Source organism: Tyto alba, unplaced genomic scaffold (genome assembly GCF_018691265.1).
Source record: "Tyto alba isolate M040663 unplaced genomic scaffold, T.alba_DEE_v4.0 Super-Scaffold_38, whole genome shotgun sequence".
Taxonomy (NCBI): domain Eukaryota; kingdom Metazoa; phylum Chordata; class Aves; order Strigiformes; family Tytonidae; genus Tyto; species Tyto alba.
Window position 1 is genome coordinate 39763805 of NW_024881313.1, and position 20668 is coordinate 39784472.

The 20668-nt window shown below is 43.8% G+C and overlaps 1 protein-coding gene across 1 annotated transcript in view; it reads left to right on the forward strand.

The window, feature by feature from the left end:
• TMIE (transmembrane inner ear) overlaps positions 1 to 20668 on the forward strand; it is a 36287-nt gene continuing 15619 nt past the window's right edge. The window contains exons 1-2 of the mRNA XM_033011823.2: positions 1 to 232; positions 15123 to 15240. Coding sequence (XP_032867714.1) covers positions 134 to 232; positions 15123 to 15240 — 217 coding nt within the window. The 5' untranslated portion in view covers positions 1 to 133. The remainder of the gene's footprint in view (positions 233 to 15122; positions 15241 to 20668) is intronic.

Sequence of the window (20668 nt, forward strand, 5' to 3'; positions counted from 1 at the left end):
TAAAGAAGGGCCGGGACAGCACGCGACTGCTTCTGGTAAATGCTGAACGCTGCCGAGAGCTGGCTGGGTTATTCATAAACCTCCCCTGCTTTGGGCCACAGCGCAGAAGTCGGAGATACACTGGGAAGAGAAGATGGCGTGGGATCCACCCTTGCAGCATCCTCCCTCCTGGGTGAGGTCTTCCTCCCTCTTCTTGTCCTGCTCGAGAGCTGCCATGGCACAGTTAATCGAGGTAAGGAGCAACTCGCTTTACACGCTAAGGGTTGGGGGGTGTCCAGAAACGTGTTTTTTTCCATGCATGTTACCCAGGGAGGACAGGTAGGGCAGACCAGAGGGAATTTAAGGTGGCTCCAAGGAGTTAAGAGGCTTCTTTGGGAGATGCTTGTTGCTCTCTACGGGCCCAGCACTAGCAAGAAGGTGCTTTTAAAATGCCAATAGCTGCTGCTGAGGGCAGTCGGCACTTAAGGGCTGCTTTAAGCCCCAAAGAGAGCTTGACACAGTGCAAAGGGCCAGAGTCACAGCACAGCATTTTCTAGCCCAGTACTGCATGTCCAACAAGTGCCCCATATCAGAGGCTCAGGGAAAGAAGAGAAGGACCAGGCATAACCCGGGTGATCCTGTCCCTGGATGCTCCTGCCCAAGCTAAACATTTGGGATGCATTTTTCTCCTTCTGCCTTCTCTCATTTCCTCTGCTTCAGCCAAAACATTAACTTTTGAGGTGGTGTTCCTCACCCACAGCTCAGTTTCAGAGCTTTCCCCTGAGGATTCCCCCCGGCCCCAGCTCCCTACAGCAAGGCTTGGATGAACCAGGAGGGAAGAGCAGCTTCACAGCTTAAAACTTGCTGCCAGCAGTTTCAGAAGTGAGAATCCTGCCTGGGAGGACAGCCCCACAGAATTATAGCTGCCAAAAATTTGGCAGCACAGTCATTTTCAACCTCTTCATCACTTTTCCTAAGGCCTGAGCCATGTTAGAGGCAGCTGCTGTGTTGGTCCAGAGTCAGAGCCCCAGTGTTGTGATGCTAGTGAACAACATGTTCTTGCAGCAGAGCTTGCTTTGACCAGATTTCTGGGCTTAGTTAAATGGCTTAAAAAAAAAAAAAATGCATCTGTGCAGGCATAGCTGTGTTAATAAGAAAAGATTTTTTTTCAGCATTTTAAAACTTCACCTCCCTGGCTGCCCTGCCCCTCGCCTAGTCTCACACTGAGTCAGGTCTGATCTCTGCAGCCTTTAGTCTGCAGATTTTAGCAGTTCATCATCAACCAGAGAATTACAACTGTGCTGAGTTCATATCCCCACTTTGCGGTCCATCTTCTGCCCTGACCCTCTGGTCGTCTCATTTTAATGTTACTTAATTCAGGATTTTCAAATGGGTCTACCAATCCATCCCTATCTGACCACACTATAACATCCTCAGCAAGGCAAACAAGAACCTGAAACAAACTCATACACACTCTGCTGTAGACATTTTTCACCTTTTTTTTTTCCCATCTGCTCAGCCTACAGCAGCTCTCAAGGTGACAAGTGAGGCAGAACTTTCTCTTACAGTGCACATTTCACGAAGCAATGCTTCACTGAACCCAGGGCAATGTGCAGACGCAGCATCCACCCCACCAGGAAGATGCTCTCTTTCATTATGTTTCACAGACACACACTTTACTGAAACTGTCCTCATGCCAAAGCAAAGATAAATGGCAAAACTACAAAAATTGTTATAAAACAGGTGTAATTTTATGGTCTGCTTTACTCATACCAGATTTCTGGAAAACTTGTCTACTTCTGAAAGCACATCAGAGGGAGCAAATGTCATCTGGAAACACAAACTGTGTGGCAGGTTAACTACCAGGTATCCAAAAATGAGATTAGAAGACCAGTCAGTTTCTGTATTTCTAAAAGCAGATGAATTACAGGCTGCTCCAAAGCTCTGCAAGCACTTTTTTACTTCAAATAATTATACAATGTAGTTATCCTGAGTAATTCAATTTATGCTAAACCAGCCCACCAAAGCAGAGAGAAGGTCAAAGGGACTGGACATCCGAGTGTTTCAGTGAGCTCAAAAAAAAACCCAAACCAAAAACCCCTCCCAAAACACCACCAAAAAAACCACATAATACGGACAAGTAATGAAACAAGAAGATGCTCTTGTTTAATGGTGTTCAAGTGTTTTCAAATGTGCAGATTGATGTACACTTTTCCACTTAGAAGCAAAGAGGCAATAAAAGCCTCTGAATATTGAATCTAATTGCATTGACAAAAAGCTTTCCTCTTTCACAGGCCTTTTGGAAGAATTCTCAGTCCCCCAGGTTGAAAGTTAACTGTCCAAGGATTAGCAAGCTACCCTGGCACTGGGTAAATTTGGAATTAGCTCCATGGGCTGCCCTGGCCACTGCCCCTTTTGGTGCACTGGGAGCCCTCCTGTAAGGTGCCTGACAGAGGGACCTCCTGCACCTCCCCAGGAGCCCCTTGCCCAACCTCAAGTGTAGCTTGTACCGGTTTATGAAGAGACACACCCATGTATCCCTACTTGGGCACCCTTCGAACCTCCATATTCTGACCTTTAAAATCTCTTCATATGCTCAGACATTAGCAGGTGCTAGATAAACAACCAGAAGACTTCAAAAAGCTTCGTTTCCAGCATCACACCAATGCTCGAGCACCAAGAAGTCTGAAGAAGCAAATAGCATGGATTTAGGGTTTTTTTCCCCCCCCTTGCACAGGACTGCTCAGACGATGCATTTAGCTCCCATAAAATAATACCAATTACCTGAAATGCATATAACACTGGCCCATTCCTTAGATTTCCACCTTCCCCATCATTTGTCCGCGAGCCCCAGCTAGAATAAAGTCTGCATTTCAAGAGACAGGCAGCTTACACAGGGAAGGAGGGACAAGGTGACAGTACAGTTCATAGTACTACAGGTTTTGTCCATCAGACTTTCAACATGCCCAAGGGATGTGCTGGAAACAGAATCAGAACAAATGAGGGAGGGAGGAACATCAACATTTCCAGTACATCTAGATCAGAAATTTGCTCTTATAAAGATCAATATAAACACCACCACTTCTTAAATTCGGCCCTCTTTTGGGCAAGAGCTGAAAAACAGCATCACAATGTTTTATGACTATTTTGTCATCAGCTTAAGGATTAGTCTGCCCTTCAGCATAACAGGAAAACCACCAGGGCTTTGCTTTGGGAAAGCATAGGGAAATCTCTATGCTTATTTGAGCCAGTTTGTTGATACTAAGGACTGATAAACCATCTGGAATGGATCACATTTCTCCAGTCATCCCCATATGGTTTGTTATTGAATTCCTTACTGGCATATTTATCTTCTCATTCCTATCTCAAGGCTTTTCTCAGCCCTCATTTGGTTTACCTGGGTTTTCTCCTTTGTTATAAACTTTTCTGTCTGTCTGCAGGTACCTAAAGGAGGGAATCAGGATAGATAAAAAAAAAAAAAAAATGTAAAAAAATAAATAGCAGTCTGTTTTGTAGGAGAGGTTCATCTTGTTTTGACAGGGTTTAGGCCCATCAGCCTCATGGGTTATCACAGGGCACCCTGGCCCCAGATGTAATGCAGTTCTCATGGAGAAAACAAACACAGTGACCTGATCAGCTTTTAAAAGACTTGGACCAAGTGTGAAGTTGGACCCTGGGATGGGAAGGCACGTCAGGTGTTTGGGATGTAGCGTGTGGTTTAGTCAACGATCTCCTTATTGAGTCCATTCTGCATCTGCCAGACCTTTATTAAGCTCTTGGTCTCTGGATTGGAGTTTGGATCTTCTTATTCAGGATATTAAACTCTGTCCTAGGAAGTCACAGAAAAGAAACTCTTCAGAAGCTTTATCAGACTAGAAAAAGGTTCCCCTTCTCTCTACCAAGGTAGGAATTAAAATAAAGATGCTTCTGATCTCCTATCAATTATATCTTGGACTCCTTGGAAAAGCTACAACATAAAAGCTTTCAGATGTTTTCCAAGTCCTTCCACTTTCAAATTGCCATACAGAAAAATGATATATTTGATACACAGGGTGTTAGGTGGAGTTCAGATTGTACTACACTTAGCTATATATTTTTGGGCTAAGGAGACAGTAACCCTCATTTATAGCCTCCAAGTGAATATGATGGATGTGATGCTGTATGTAATAATCTAAATATGATCATGTGTGATCGTAGTTTAAATGAAGGCAGGTAAAATTACTGAGTAGTTATAGTGGACTCCTGAGGTTGACTTCCCATGTGTATGCATAGATTTAACTCAATAGCTGACCAAAAAAAGAACAAACAAGGAAGTAATAGTTCAGGAGGACATACACAAGCAACACAAAAGATGATCCGAAAGACAAGTGTTAGCTTTAAGAATGGCACCTTTAAGGAAGATATCAGTATTTTGGGTCAGCTAGATTCAAGATAATATAGGAAAATATAAAAGCCATTTTTTTGGAAAATTCCTTGTCATGGTCTGCTGAGGAGACAGGCTGAAGAGAGAGGGATGGAGACTAGATAGGATGCAAAGTCCTGGACCCACCCAGAACCAAACCCACATAAACATTAAGGAAAAACTTAGACATGATCTCAGAGAATTTTCATTACTTTCGGAGAGATTGCATCCATAATTAAATCTATTGTCTCTGCTAATAAACAGCTATGTTAAATGCTACAGCTATACTAAAGAGGCTGTTGTGTGACCGCTGCTGTCCTCAGAGGAAAATAGGCACCAGGGTTCAATGTGAAACTGTTGTTTGTAGGACCCTGAACTGGTCCAGATGTGAAAAAAAATGAAGTTGTCATTGGGAACTAGGGAGGCTGGAGGTCTGAGACCATCCAAGGGGTCCCTCAGCCCAATCCAGAAGCAGCCCTGGCACAAGCAAGCCTCACAACCAGGGCAACAGCTATAGCTACATCATAATTTCTCATTAACTACTAGATTTATCAGCTATCACACTTAAATTCAGTCATCATGATCAGTTATTTTTTTCCTAAATGCATAATCCTATTATATTGGCCCTTGACCGGTGAAGCCACAAATCAATTATCACTACTGTATTTTCAGTGTTGCATCTGGACTCTGCCAGGGTTTCCCCACCGCTATGGAGGATTTTGATGGCCTCACTAGATAAGTTTTGCCTGCATGAAAGTCAAGTGTCAGACTGTCCATCTTCTGACTTAGAAAGAGGGGAAGGGAAAGAGTGTGCTTGTGCATGTGTTTAAAGCTCAGTTCTCCTGAACCATCTGTGGCCTTTAGATATGTGTAATCAAATGCAATTAGGAATAAACGTTGTTAGTTTTTCAAGCCTGAGCCACATTACAGACAAAGCAGCAACACCAGTCAAGCCTAATGAGAAGGGGCATTTAAAAAAAAAAAAAAAAAAAAAAAAAACCCCAAACTTTGAAAAACAGTGCCTTCTACAATTTTTCTTTTCTGCTGCTTAATGAAGCAAATAAAACTCCTGTCTCCATCAACGATCTCCTTTTTCCACTAGAGATGCTACCTCTGCTTCCCCCACAATCACCACTGACAGTTTCTGCCTGCCTGAAATGAATCAGAAACAAAGCAATCATGATTTTTTTTTTTTTAATTCTGTGTTTGTTTTGTTAGTTACAAGAACCGGTGTCAAACTGTTCTGACCTAAAAATGCAACTTGACTGGAAATGATTTAATGCTTTGGGGTTTAAGTAGAAGTTTTACAGCCCTGAGTGTCCAACGTCAGTTCAGATCCAGCTCCTTACGGAGCAGTTTTTCCTCCTCCCAGCCCTTGCTGGGCACTTGGAGAAGCTGCAAAGGTGATGTCTGCATACAAGGCAGAAATCTTTTCTTCAGTGCCACTCTGAGACACACTGGGGTGGGGGAGACATGCCTGGGTCCCTTTACACCTGGGGACATGCCATCCAGTGGGGATTGGAGGCCAAATCTTTGGCACGGTCCAGCCTTCACTGAAGCAGATGTTGTGCCTCCACATCTAAGAAAACCTGCCACAGTGGGTAATAAAGCAGAAGAGATGCCAGGGTATCATGAACAAATTCCAGCCTTTACTACTTTAGATCCCCCCCAAACCTGCCCTACAAGTTCCAAGGCATTGGAATCCCAAAGCATGGGGCAGTAATGGGCCACCAGCCCCTGTTCCAGCTCCTGACAGGGAACCACCTGATCCTTAGGAATCCCCCCAAATCCCCTTGTCTCTCTTCCCTGCTCCTGCTCTCAGACATCAGGCAAAGAATTGGATGTCAAGGACAGAATTTACCTGCTCTAAATTGGGCATCTAGAAACTGTACACCCAAATCTGAGCTAGTCACTGTAGGCTCCACGAATAATCACTAAAGAGAAAACGTCACTTATTCAGATCTAGGTAGGTTTATTCAATGGGATGAAGAGCCTTATGTAAGTGCCACTTTCTCTCAGACATAAATAACCCTGGAATAACTAGTTTAGTCTTAACTACTTGTACCACACATTTTTAAGCACCTACATAAGGGTAAATACTTTTTCTTGAGAGGGGGAGATTTAGGCTGAAGGTTAAGACACAAAATTATGTGTCTACAGTATTGGCATTCTGGGTTCCTCAGCTTCCATGGAAGATGTAGTCAATGCAGTCACAGGCCAAAGAGCTCTTCAACTGTCCTGCAAGAGACACCCCAATCAACACTCCATCTTTGGTCTCAATATTAATTATTGGTATTAGCTAGGAGTTGGTTTCATTTCCCTAAACATAGCAGTCTCATCTTATTTTAGGTACTGTGCTGTACTCCTCCTGTTTTCCAGGTGCCGCTCCAGAGGGTGCAGGTCTTCCATAAATGTTACATGGAATATTTACCAAGACCTACATCGTTGTCTCCTTCACATTTAAATTTAGGCTACTAAACTAAGCCATAAGTTTCTCTTTTATACAATATGATTATACACTCTTCCAGCCAAGAGACTCCTTGTTATTGCTTTCTGCTCAATTTTGGTTTCTCCTGGAACCCTGACTTTTTCATATTCCCATGGGCACTGCCCAGACAACTAAATGATAGCAACATCATAGTAAGGCTAATCTCAGGTGCATATGCATAATTTTCTTTGATATATTGTCATCTGCTTGCCTTCAAAAATATTTCCCTGTTGAATTATGACCCAAGCGCTGCTAATGCTGCTTCTTGCTTGCATTTTCGCTGTTCTTATCAACTTCCTTCATCTAAAGATGACTCCTCTGAAGCCTGATATCTTTTGCAGAGGTCTTCTTTACTGCCTCCAGTCTTCTGAAGTCTTTTGTTTAGTGTAGTTGCTTTGCATAGATAAAGCAGTACTGTTAATCTTTATACCAAATGTAACTTCTTCATCCATCTGCCCGTCTTCCAATTCTGGTCAACACTGGTGGTCAAGGGCACAAGTTCACCTTTGATGGAATTAGTTTCCCCTGCCCTGCACCAAGGCTGCATAAGAATCTCTTTGTCCCAGTGTAAATCTCTGCTGTGTTTTACTTCCTTATATCTTTTCCTTTTGTCCCCGATCCAATCATTCTGTTATCTTGACATTTATTGCCAAGCACAAATCAGTAACTCCAAATCTTGACATTTACTCCCATGAACAAATCGAGAGCTCCAAATCTTGACATTTATTGCCAAGCATAAATCAGCAGTTCCAATTTCTTGAAGCTACTAAGAATTACTTTCATTAAGATGTCCCACACACACACACTGTACATGTCATCTCCAAAAGCTAAGAGCACCAGATGTGGGTCAGTGTTGCATCTTTCAACCCACTTAAGAGTTTGGACACCTTGTCTGGTCAGCACGTATAGTAATTCAACATCTTCAACATCTGCTACCAAGTCCCAGTACATGCACACAGGCAGTTGCCATAGATCAGCTTATATGTGATAATTTTACCAAGCTGTGGAAGCTTAACTGTGACACTACAGTAATTTCACTGCATACTTCAGCCCTAGGATTCAACACTTACTCTAAGAATATAAAGAAGTTACAGTGATTAAACCAAAGTATCTACACCAGCAGTCATGCTTCATGCTTTTTCCCTCTGCATTTTTGTCTTACATATGCAATATATTTTGCTACTTTATATATTGGTGCACATCAAGAGCTTTTGTGAAACCAGGGAAGTGGCAGAGAACTTTAACCTTGTTGTTTCTTCCCTCCAACACAAGTTCAGCCTTGTTTAAGGTTATGCTGTTCTTCATCCACAACTTCCTCCTGAATTGTCCATAAACTGGTTACAAGTGCTCCAATCATTAGCCTTCCTGCTACTGTTGGTAAGAACATGCTTCTACAGTGATCCAGAGTCTCAGGCTGTCCTACTGAGACACACAACTATGTAGCACCCAACGTCAACACATCCCTTATCTTTCTGTTTATTTACATCTTCCCCATCTTTGTACTAGTCCAAGAGTTCGTTCATCATTCCTTCATGACTTCAACTGGAAAACATGTAAACATTGGATAATGCCTACTACATGCATACTGTGAAAGTTTAAATCATTTTTCTACATCAATCAGCAGTTTGGAATGGATTGCAGAATCCTCCCCTGAGCTATTGAGCCATGCTGTGATCTTAAGAATATTTTTTAATTGACCACCTCAGCTACTCTAATCTGTACGGGGAATATTACTTCTGTTGAACAAGGATGATGCATCAAGTTCTTTCAGATCCCCAGAACAGAAAGACTAGCACTGGAAGGTTCAGCAGGGTTCAGCAGGTGAAAGCATGGTTCTCTGGTCCCACAGCTCTGTGTGTCCTGTAGAAAACCAGTACCATCACTTTCAAGCCATGGAGCTGAAGGTGGGTTCTTGTTCCCTCACCTTCAGATCTTCAATTTGCAGTCTTGTGTATTTTATTATGGATCCTTTGAGGATGTGATATTTATTGTTACTGATTATTAATTAGTAACTATAAAGTAAAACAACTTGCTGAAGACCATCAGGATCTGGTGCATGAGGTACTGTGTGGCTGGTCGTGAGACAGGAAACCAGGTTACATGACCCACAAGAGGTTGCTCTCCAGAGCTGCAAACAGGGAATATACCCACAAGCATGCGACTCTTCAGAGCAGACCCTCATGAGAAAACACACTCCTTGGATGTAGAGTAATTCCACAGCCTCTGTCATGTCTTGGGACTCTTTGTAGCAGGTCACCACTCATGGTGAGTGTTCCACCGTCGTCAAGAAAGCATGGAGCTTTCTTGGAAATGAAGGACAGCAAGACTTAGCTGAGCAGGCAGCATGTGCATGATAACCTCCAGAGCTGCAACTCCCCTCCCCGCACTATCGATAGGTCCTTTGGGGACTCGCTCCTAAGACAGTCTGGAGCAATAGCTACAGTCAACTGTAAACCTCTAGTCATCTACAGAGCTAACCCTTCATCTCTGCTCCCATCCGGTGTAACCTTGGCATGGATGGTGTAACCTAACACCATCCATGTCCCTCTTTGTCTCTTTTCCCTTACGGATTTTCACTGAAGACTTAACCAGGTATGCAGAGTTCTAGCAGAAGCCCCACAATTTCTTTTTCTCATCAGTTTTCCTCTTAATATCTGTCTCGCTTTCCCAATTGTCCGTCAGAGAGAAGTCTGGAAGAAAAGACCCATCCTTTGGAGAGCTGAGCTTCACAAAATGGCAAAATCACGCCAACTGCTGCAAATGAAGTGTCTCCTTTGAATCAGACTGAGGCTACCCTAGACGTTAACCCCAGGATCAGTAGTAAGGAAGGAAAGCTGAAGTCAAGTCAGGAAAGTAAATTTGGATCTCTGAGGTAAACACTTGTAATTAGGCAAAGTTTTCTGAACCTAAAATGGTGCCCTAATCCCTCCCCAGGGCTGCTGTCTGCTGCAGTTTCTTCAATTTCTGTTCTTTGTTGCTGGATGCTTTGTAAGGAGTAGAAAGAAATCCTACAGTTGAAAAGAGAGATCCTTCAGCATCAAGTATCACAGATTCCTACCTCTTTGACTGTCTCAGATGCCTCCACAAGACCGCACCACTCCAGCCAGACTTTCTTTCTCCCCCTACCTTAGTTCACCTATAGAAATTCTGGGGTTTGAGCACTAGATGCCCCATGGCCAGTCCCTGCACTCTGGGAGAAGGGTGACTGTCACAGATTGCGATGAGGTGGGGCCGGGTGGTGCTGAGTAACCAAGACAGCTTGGAAGAGACAGGCTCAGACAGCAGTCCTATTCAGAATCCATCTGTGCTGAATAAGATGCCCCCGAGAGACAAAGCACTCCAGACACAGCGGGAAGCATCCTTCATTAGGAAGAGACTAAAATATAGTCTGTATTGCACAAATAGGCGAGTAATTGGAGAGCAGCTCCAGCTCCAGTTCACTCTGTGGTGTCCATTACAGCTGTGTTTTAACAGCACTTTCACAGGCAGAGAAGGGAAGAACACTGCAGGGAATCAGATGTGCCTGTTTAGGAGATTTTTCTTTTTTTTTTTAATAAGCGAAGTGTTTTTCAGCCTCGATCAAAAGGCTATTGCCAATTCACATCAGGTCCTACATTCAGATATAAAGCAATGACTGTGTTTTGCTAACAACCCTTCTGAAAGGTGACTTGCAGAATTCAGCTGTGATTTTCTACACCATAACACATCATAACGTGAAGTTCATTAGCAGTTAAAGGTTGCTAACCTCTGATTTTTTAAGTCACAAGCCAAGAGAATAAATGCTGCCTGTTGGTATGTGTGACTACCATGTCATCACTGCACTGGGACGACAGGAGTTGGTCTAGAAAACTCATTTCACTGGTAACATCTGTGCTCTTAACACACCTGTGAACCATGTTCAATTCCATTTCAGAGGTGGGGAACTGAGGCACACAAGGACTAAGGACTAGATCTGCAATGAGACTTAGGTACTTTGGAGGCTGTAGGGTCCTTGACCCATTTCTATCTAAATGGTTGCTCCAGAAAAGTTTCTTCTACCGAAGGCAGGTGTCTGTAAAGCCATTTGACCCAGACTGTCCCATATATTTTGAAAATCTACTCAATAGTCAGTGAAGCTGAGGTTGCGATTCACCTCATCTGAAGTACTAACCAAATCACCACTAAACCACATAAAGAAAGCTCACAGCATCTTCACAAGATAAGGCTCTTATGAATAATATTCTTTTTTTTTTTCATGTGTTTTCTAATTTCCCCCTTACACTCCACTTTTAGAGCCTTTTCAGCAATAAGAAACTAACTAGAGTGCTGTTCATGTTGCATCAGACACCCTCCCCTCTTTACCCAAATCCCCTCTTTTTGTAGATATGCAGGATATTATCACATCTTTTCCGACTTTTGGTACAGTACAAGCCAGAAAATTTAATCCAAAGACCTCCTTGTCAGTCCGAATAAGTTAACTGATTAAGAAGTACTTTCCCAAATGACAGCCAGGCTTAACACAACTTCTATAAGACAATTTAAAAGCAGGTTTCTGTGGTCAAACTTGTCCTTGGTAACTGAAAATATAGAAGCAGGACTGCATAGAAAAAATACTATTTATGAATGAAGAAAAATGAGAACTCTTTCACTTCTTTTTTTTTTACATTTCGTTGTAATTCATTATTAATTAAAGTCTTTGTTTAATGGAGAACTTCACTGAAAACTTGACTTCGCCAAAACAAATACAAATTGAAAAAAAAAAAAAAAAGTATACTTACAGCTAGGAAGAGTCCACTTAATTGTAAAAATAAAGATATTTTTAAGGAATGGAGACATTTGGTATCACATCTCCCACTTAAATTATTTTCCAGATCACAATATATATATATGTATATATGCATGAAATTGCAAAAGGAATCTGCAAGCTACAACATAAAAAGAAAGGAAACAGCACCACCTTGCCAGTCAACAGTCTTATAGTGTATTCATGTGAAAAAAAAAAAAAAAAAAACAACAAAACCAAAACCAAAACCAAAAACAGAGAAAAGCCAGGACCCAGAACCTTCCTTCTGGACTCACAGCACAGCTGGCTCTTCTCTACACATTTAATGTGTTCTCAAGTAACGCTAGAGTTCTCAGCAAATACAGGTTACCCAAATTCTTCATTGCAACCAGCTGTTTGTTCAGTAGTGTTATTTATATATATAAAAAACCAATAGGATCCCTAGTCTAAGCTTTAATCTCAACTCCTTGATACTGTGTTATTTAATTTCCCTAGTGATACATTATGCTTTCTTGCCCTGAATCTCTCATACTGCTGGAGCCTCTAGCCCAGAATGACCCATTTTGAACCATAAACACAGGCTGGGCGAGGGGTGGCTGGAGAGCAGCCCCAAGGAGAGGGACTGGGGGGGTTGGTGGGGGGAAAACTGCCCGTGAGGCAGCCCCGTGCGCTGGCAGCCCAGAACCCACCCGTGCCCTGGGCTGCAGCCAGAGCAGGGGGGGCAGCAGGGCCAGGGGGGGGATTCTCCCCCTCTGCTCCACTCTGGGGAGACCCCCCTGCAGTGCTGGGGCCAGCTCGGGGGCCCCCAACAGCAGAAGGACCCGGAGCTGCTCGAGCGGGGCCAGAGGAGGCCACGGAGATGCTGGGGGGGCTGGAGCAGCTCCCCTGGGGGGCCGGGCTGAGAGAGTTGGGGGGGTTCAGCCTGGAGAAGAGAAGGCTCCGGGGGGACCTTCGAGCGGCCTCCCAGGGCTTAAAGGGGGGACAGGAAAGGTGGGGGAGGACTCTGGATCAGGGGGTGGGGGTAGGACGAGAGGGGACGGTTTTAAGCTGAAAGAGGGGAGATTTAGGTGAGATCTAAGGCAGAAATTGTTCCCTGTGCGGGGGGTGAGGCGCTGGCCCAGGGTGCCCAGAGCAGCTGTGGCTGCCCCCTCCCTGGAAGGGTTCAAGGCCAGGTTGGACGGGGCTGGGAGCCCCCTGGGCTGGGGGAAGGGGGCCCTGCCCAGGGCAGGGGGGTTGGGACTGGATGGTCTTTAAGGTCCCTTCCAACCCAAACCGTTCTATGATTTTTCTTTGCATTTCACAGAATCTGACATCTGTGTTTTCCAATATTTACTTTACAGGGTTAAAACAACATGATTGAATCCCCAGTACTTACATGCAACTCAAACAGCCTTCTAATTCAGCTTTGCTTTTTGAAAACTAGAGAATATGCTGTGTGGGAATTACTGCTCACACAGTGTGTTGCCTTTCAAGGGTCCTTTAACTCCTTATTCCCCAGTGATAATGGGATTTAAAATCAAGCATCCTTTCTGAACTTATAAATGAGCCCCAGTGTCTGTCCCTGTATCAAATTCACATGGCATTTTCCTTCAAAATATCTCAGAACAAAAGTAGGCGAGCAGCAATGTTCCTCTGTTACCCATGGAGAGACTGAGGCACTGGGTGCTCGTACAACATGAAGTAGACAGTGAAAGATGTAGATATGAGACTTCCTGATTTTGTCTCTAATCTGTGAGTGATGAGGCCACTGCTATGACATTGCTATGAAGTCTATTGCCATTTGAGGTGTCCTACAGTATCTGACATGAATACATTAGCTGGCACCTACGACACAGTGCAAGACCTGTGCCCTGCTGGGTGGGTGGATGGAGGATACCCCACAACACTTCAGACAAGATGCCTGTATTTAGTAGGTGGAAGCCTAGCCCCACTCACATCTTTGCAGCCAAGTAACTATGAAACACCACCACAGAACCTCAGATTACTCAACTTTCTGAGTCCTCCTCCCCTCCAGAGGTGCATTCCCTGCCTAGAAATTGAGGGTTAAGTCAACATCAGAGTGCAGATGTTCAGACCTTGGACAGCAGCCCACAGAGAGGTACATGCCTGGAGGAGCTCCATAGTAGGACAATTGGAAAGAAGATTCACATCTTTTCTTATAGCAACCCCAGTGCCAGAGAGCCAGGCATGGCCACGGCTATCTCTGCCCAACAGATTAACCCGCTATTCCTATAGCAGCTAGAGAGGCCAACGTGGAGCAGAGACATTATCTGGTCCCTTCCTGCACTGTTCCTTCAGGCAGTGGAGTAACTGTAGCCTGCAGCAGTTACTACACAGTTAAAGAAGGTGGGAACCAAGTGTGCACCGTGCCCTACCCCTCCTCTCAGGCCCTATGAAGTCTGAGTGGAGAAAAAGGGACTGGTATGGGGTCAGGAAGGGAATGTGCACCAAGAAGGGGAACAGACCCAACATCTTTCAGCACCAAAACACCAATATGAGCCAGGGAAGCAGCTATCCCGTTCTCCTGGCAGGTCTTACGCTACAGGATGAAAAGAAAAATAGAAAGACACAACCAAACCCAAAGCTAACAATCGACTGCCGTCTCATACGCACAAACTTCTGTCCTATTTGATCTAGCAGTTCTTCAGCAGCATTTCTCCAGGGTTCAGGAGAAAGGCAGAAATTACTTTTTAAGCACCCAGAGCATCCTCCTCCTGGAAGTTGGGGTGCTGAGACCAATTGTGAGATAGTGAAACAAGGGTTGACCCCAAGTCCAGTGGGACCTGCTTTAAACCAAGGCTCTAGTGTTTACCCTGTGCCTGGCCATGGGCTCTGCTGACCCTTGAACATCCCCCATCACTGTGGACATATCTGGTGACCTGGGATCTCTGCTCACCTTGTTTGGGGATGGTGGGATGGGGTCTTGGTGGTGAAGAGCCCTACTCTGCTGTTTGTGTTGTCTTCCTCAGCTCCCCATCTTTAGGGAGCAACTGGCTCTGGACGTTTAGCTTTTTTCTTCCTTCCCTTCTCACCTAGCCCTAGCAGAGCAGATACCACCGCAGTGAAACTTGTGGAGAAGTCTTTTCAAAAAATTAAAAAAGCCATGTTGCATTTTGCAGCTGAGTCTTAAAAATATCTTTTAAAGATAGGAGTGCAAAGTATAAAAAATTTCCTCCTGACCTGAGGAGATGGACTCTTTAGAAAAAACCTCAGACTTTAAGAAATAATAGCAAATAGATTTGCTTTGTAGTCATAAAAACTGGCAATACTTCAGATAAATTTCAAGATAGCAAAAGCTTTCGATACAAGCTCTTGAGCGAAGTCTCCATTCCTCAAAGATATCCAAATTGTTGGGAGGCCAGTAGACTGAGGTCCACCATCTCCTATGCTACTGGCATCTTTCTGACTGTTTTAGGGACCCTTACAAATCTTAAACCACATTTCTCGTTTTTTGTTTTGTTTTGTTTTGTTTTTTTCTCCCTCTTTCCCAGGCCACCACAGAACCCCCAAAAAAGAAACCGGACCCTGTCACTTCGGAGACGGTGGTGATCTGGGGGCTGCGCCTCTGGCAGGTGATTGGTATCTTTGCCATCTTTGTCCTGGCAGTCAGTAAGTTGTAATTCTCTGCCTTGCACCAACCACAGCACCACCCCAAGTAGGACTTGTTCCTGGAGGACTACAGACCAGATGGCCAAGGAGGTCGCGGCCTGAGGCTCTTTGGCCTCTGGCATCCCAGGGCTACACATTGAGGGGTTTTTACAGCAGGGAGAGGCAGGTGGGATCTTTGAAGGAGCCACAGATGGGCCACCATGGCTTCATCTTGCCACATACTCATCAACAGGTCCTCCCAGAGAAGAGCTACCACAGGGCTGTGCCACAGCTGAGACTGTGATCAGCTACAGTACCACATTCAAGCCCAAATGCATGTTATAGCCATGGTCCTGCCCTGTCACACAACCATACAAACTCTATGTGACCTCCTGTGATGCTGTCCCACCTGCTGCAATAAGAAGCCTCAAGAGGTTTGCAGTCACAGCCAGATCTGGTGTTGAGGTCCCTAACTCCTATTCTGAGTGCCAAGACTTTCAACTTGATTTTAGCAGGGCTTTTAGGACTTAAACACCTCCTTTTTTTGAACCCAGGACACTAGGAAGCCGCTGACTCAGAGCTGGTGACTGCAGTGGGATGGGATCAGACACTCTGCCAGCACATTTTGAGGATCTATCTGGGTATGGTGCATTCCCCACCTGAGTGTCTTCATCCAGGTCCATCCCCTTGCAGCTCACTCCCTGGGAATAGTGTAAGCCAGCTTCACTGTGCATTGCAAACTACTACCATGAGCTTCCTTACGAGAATATCACTTAAGACACTGTCATAACCCCATCAAAATTCAAAGGAAGGATCTTCTGCTCTCTTCTGGAGCGAGCTATAATTTCATACCAAAAAAAAAAAAAAAAAAAAATAAAAAATAGATGAGTTTGGTATGAATCAAATGGGGTATCACTAAATATTGCAAAGTGTATCACTAACTCACTTCTTTCAGCAAAACTAAGTCACACTGACTCAACTACAATTCCCTTGAACGTCTTCTTTTTTTCCTGTTAAAGCCAGATGAGAAGAGGGATAGAGTTTGTCCCCAGTCCCTGAAGTTAAATCCTACCAACTTGGAAATCACCTCAAATCCTTACCCACTCCAGGAAGGGCATCATCCAGCCACATGGCCTTAGATACATCATCTAAATTGTTGAGGCATTTCTTACCATTCTCTTCTCATTCTGGCTTGTGGCCCTAATGGCTTGTTAAAAAAATCAATTCCTAAGTGGAGCAATGAAGCATTTTAAAGTGACTGAAGGAAGGTCTTGAGTGCCTTAGCTTTCTGCATCACTTCTGCTCTCATTCTTCATAAGTGATGAGCACTCTCTAAAACCGAGTGGCCACATGCAAGCTCCTGGTGGGGAGCAGCCACAGGCAACACCAACCCTCACCTACAAGCAGCCCTTTTTTAGAACACATGTTTACTGGGCCAGCTCAAAAACCACAGGATCACAAACAACTGATTTCTAGAGCTCACTGTTATTTTTTAATTTACTGATAAACCCCCCATCTAGATGTAGCCCTAATCTAATCAAAGAGCACAGCGGTCTGTGTGGTGTCGTCTCTGTTGATATTGCTGGAATCGAGTCACTTCTTGTTGCCACCACCACCTCTTTGGCTGCTGTAGGTACCAATCCTCCCCAATAGCCTTCCTGTTCTGTTCCCATGCTCTGTTTAAACCAGACAGTCACATTTTCAAAGCAAGTAGAAGCATTTTCCTCTGTTTTCTTTTCCCCTCATTGTCCTTTCTGGGCAAACACCACATCCTACACTCAAAGTCTGAGGGATAACTACTCCTACAACTTGCCTTCTCTCCATCAATGAAGCTTATGCTAATTCATCACATGCCACAACACCCTTTACAAACAATCACAAGAAAGAAACTCCACAGAGCAAAGTAGACATGGCCAAGTAATCTAGTGACTCCACACACCATGTGAAATAGGCATTCAAAATTATCTGCAGGAGCTTTGGAATGTGTCCTGGGTTGAGTGAGTGGTGGAGTTTTTTGGTGGCAGGGGAGGGGCAAGTAGACTGGTGAAGGGATTTATTTAGCTGTTTATTTTTGATTTGGGGGCCATCAATTTGTGAAGAAATTTTCACCCGGTAGGTCTGAATGTTTTGTTGTTCATTAGAAATTGTCTCTGGCATTACCAAGTTAATTCAGGTTAGAAGCATATAAAAATCTGCCGTGCTGGCAAACCAACACATCAGATGGTACACTGCTTGAAGAAAATAAACTACCTTTTTTTTTTGTTACCTAAAAATACCAGTAGCAAGAAGCAAAGACCCATGAAAATTTACACATCAAGTGACAGCTGAGAAATTAAATGTTTCATAGTAAACAATATATGAAGAAAATTACAGTGTAGTTATTTCAAGTACTGAAATACAGTGAATTATGAGAAACAAATACTTTAAAGGAACTGCATTTAGATAAGCAAACAAATAGGTTATGTGAAATTCAATAAAGTAACATCACCTTTAAGGTTCGAGTTTCCACTAACATACACAGGTAGTTCAACAAAATCAGGCCGTTATGTCAACCTCCAAAAGATACATACTACTGGAGGAGCAGGGAAGTATTTGCTAGGGGATCACAGGGTTTTAGCTTGCTGAGTCTCAGAGTGATAAATATATTCAGTGCATCACCACATGTAATGGAGTGATTTTATGACTCTACTGCTCTGTTACAGCCTTTTTGTTTGAAGAAACTTTCTCTGAATGAGCAGAGGAGATTTGAAAGTGACAGCACCAGCTCAATCATCTTTATCAAAACAACAACTATTTGGTGAAAACAGCAACTATGTAATCAAGTCTCGTGATCCAAGTCAAAACAAGGCAGGTTCAAACTTACTGACATTAGAATAACTGAATCGTATAGTCAGTTCTCACCAATTTCTCGTATCTTGCTCCAGCAACATCCTCCTCCTCCTCCTTTGCTTTGCGATCCCCAAAGCATTGATGGTTCCCCAGCTTTACCAGCAAAGCTTTAACTCTCAGGAGCAGACACAGGTTCTTCTGTGAGCAAGCTCTTGGGGGCTGCCTTAGTATCAGTCCAGAAAGCTAGGCAATATTCTATTTTTCTAATAGGACAAAAGCTGGAGAAGAGCTTTAGTATGGCTTCTTTTTCCTGGTTCCAGGAGCACCTTTCTAGTCAGAGTGAGTAGCACAAACTTCTAATTACAGCACTAATCATCTGCACTAGGAGACAGAAGAGCATCCTTCCCAGGGCTTCTGGGGGCTACACATGATCCCATTGGCTTACCATCTCACCTTGTTATCAAGGCTTTAAGGGTGTGTCTACTTTGTCATGTGAATTCAGGTGAGGAGTAAATGAGGATGAGGAGGGGAATTAAGAAACTTTTAAAGTTAATGCCCTTAGCTACTTCATTGTGGTGCACTTGAACTGGATTCCTTTCAGTTTAAAATGGAAATAGAAGACGGTTGCTCCAGAAAGATACAGTCTCAGATATGTGTGATAATTGCTAAGGGCAGTCACAGGACCAGACTAAAGCTACCCTATCTGAAATACATGGAATGTGGATGGCAGATCCTCCACCCCACAAACCTGCTCCTGCTGAGTGACGGGGCTTGTAAACATAGATATCATCTAGGTGTGGTTTCCAACTCTTGCTCTTAGCAACTTCCACAAGATGGCATCATCACATAATAAAAGGCAGAAAAAATGCCTAAGGCCAAAACTCTTACATTTCCTTATTTAATTCGAAAAAAAAAATTAAAATAAAAACCCTACATAAAGGTATCTTATATATCAACGCAAACGACTCAAATGGGTAAAAAGTCTCCAGGGAAATCTCCTAACTCGTAAAAAGGTTTTGGGACAGGTTAAAAACCAAAAGGAGCAACTCCTAGCTCTAACCCGTAGAGACTAAATGTTTACACACCGGTTAGCAGAAGGCTTTTCTGTCTTTCCTGCAGCAACTGATAGCCAACTTTCCCAGATGCCATATGAAATCATCTCTCTGTCAGACCCATCCACCTCTATCTTTGTCCTTTGCTTCTCTCTGTGATAGGATATGTCACAAGAGAAAAAAAAAATATCTTTGGGAGTAAACCAGCCCACAGTAGAAAATATAACTTAGTAGCACATGCAGAGCATCACTCAGGTGATGCTGGAGGCATAACTGTCATGGATGTGTGTATCATTACACAATTCTTATTAATCTACTCAAATATCCGGAACATCAAATCTTTTTGCTACAGCTGGGGGAAGCACGAGAGCTCATTTTTAAAGCAAATGCAACCTCTACAGGGAAAAATCTGTAAAGAAAGGGAGGAAAAGGAACGTTTTCTCAGATGCCACACACAGCAGGTCAACTCACTGTTGTTCCTCTGCCCCTCAAGATTTTAGCTTGGTCATTTTGTACTTGGTTAAAGGAAACCTCCCCTTTTGGATATTTGAGCCAGGTAGAGCACAGAAGTCCTGATAGTACCTTGAAATCCTTATCAGGGCTGCCTCTCACCACCAGGCTTAATTCAGCTGCTCTGGATTGCTTCCCTGAGTGCTGGCTGGTAAGAAAAGAGACCCCTTGCAGGCAGGAGCAGAGACAAGGGTTGCACCAGTCTCTCTCTTTCTTGGAGAGACTTTGATGAGACAACAGACAAGGAAAATGAGGAAAATGAGATTAGCTGTCAGGAGGATTTGATTCACTCAAGAGCACTGTTTGGTTTCTTGATTTTTCTTTTTTTTTTTTTTTTTTGTCACGTGAAAGCTGTAAATAGGGAAATGAGGCCCAAGACTATCGCCCACATGGGATGGAATTGAATCATAACCTTGAAATCTTGTACAGCCTGTTTCATCTGCAAAGACTGAGGATTTTTCCCCCCAAAGCGTTATCCTTTGCAAACTGCAGTGCTGTGGTGGAGGAGGGGGTGGTCCTGACCCATCACTGGGAAAACCAGCAGCTGGCCCAAGGTTTGCCCCGTGCCATTGACTCACCCTTTTCTTTGGCATCACAACCACTATCAGTGTTTTTAAGCAGCCCTCTGGACTTTACTTTGGTTTCAAGGTCTAATGGTTTCCTTGTTTACATACGCCCCCAGGGCTGTTGACAGCAGACATCCCCCCCTCCAGGAGGGTGCAGGAAGCACCTCACTGAGTAATGCCCCACTGATTTCTACAGAAACAATCCAACAACTGGATCTGGATGCAGGGCAAAATGCCTCAACATCCCTGCTGACACATTCCTCTGGAGTGAAAGGCATAAATAGAAGGGAGAGGGGTGAAGAGGAAGATGGGAATAGGGAAGAAATGCCTCTCAGCTCCTGCCCGAGTCCTCCTTCTTCTGTATCATACCAGCTTCATGTAGAGGGTCAATCAGATGTATTTCAGGTACCACCGGCAGGGAGAAACCCCTTTCCTTATCATCCTGTTTTGAATCTCTACTGTTGAACGGAGAAATTGAGGGAGGAGGAAGGA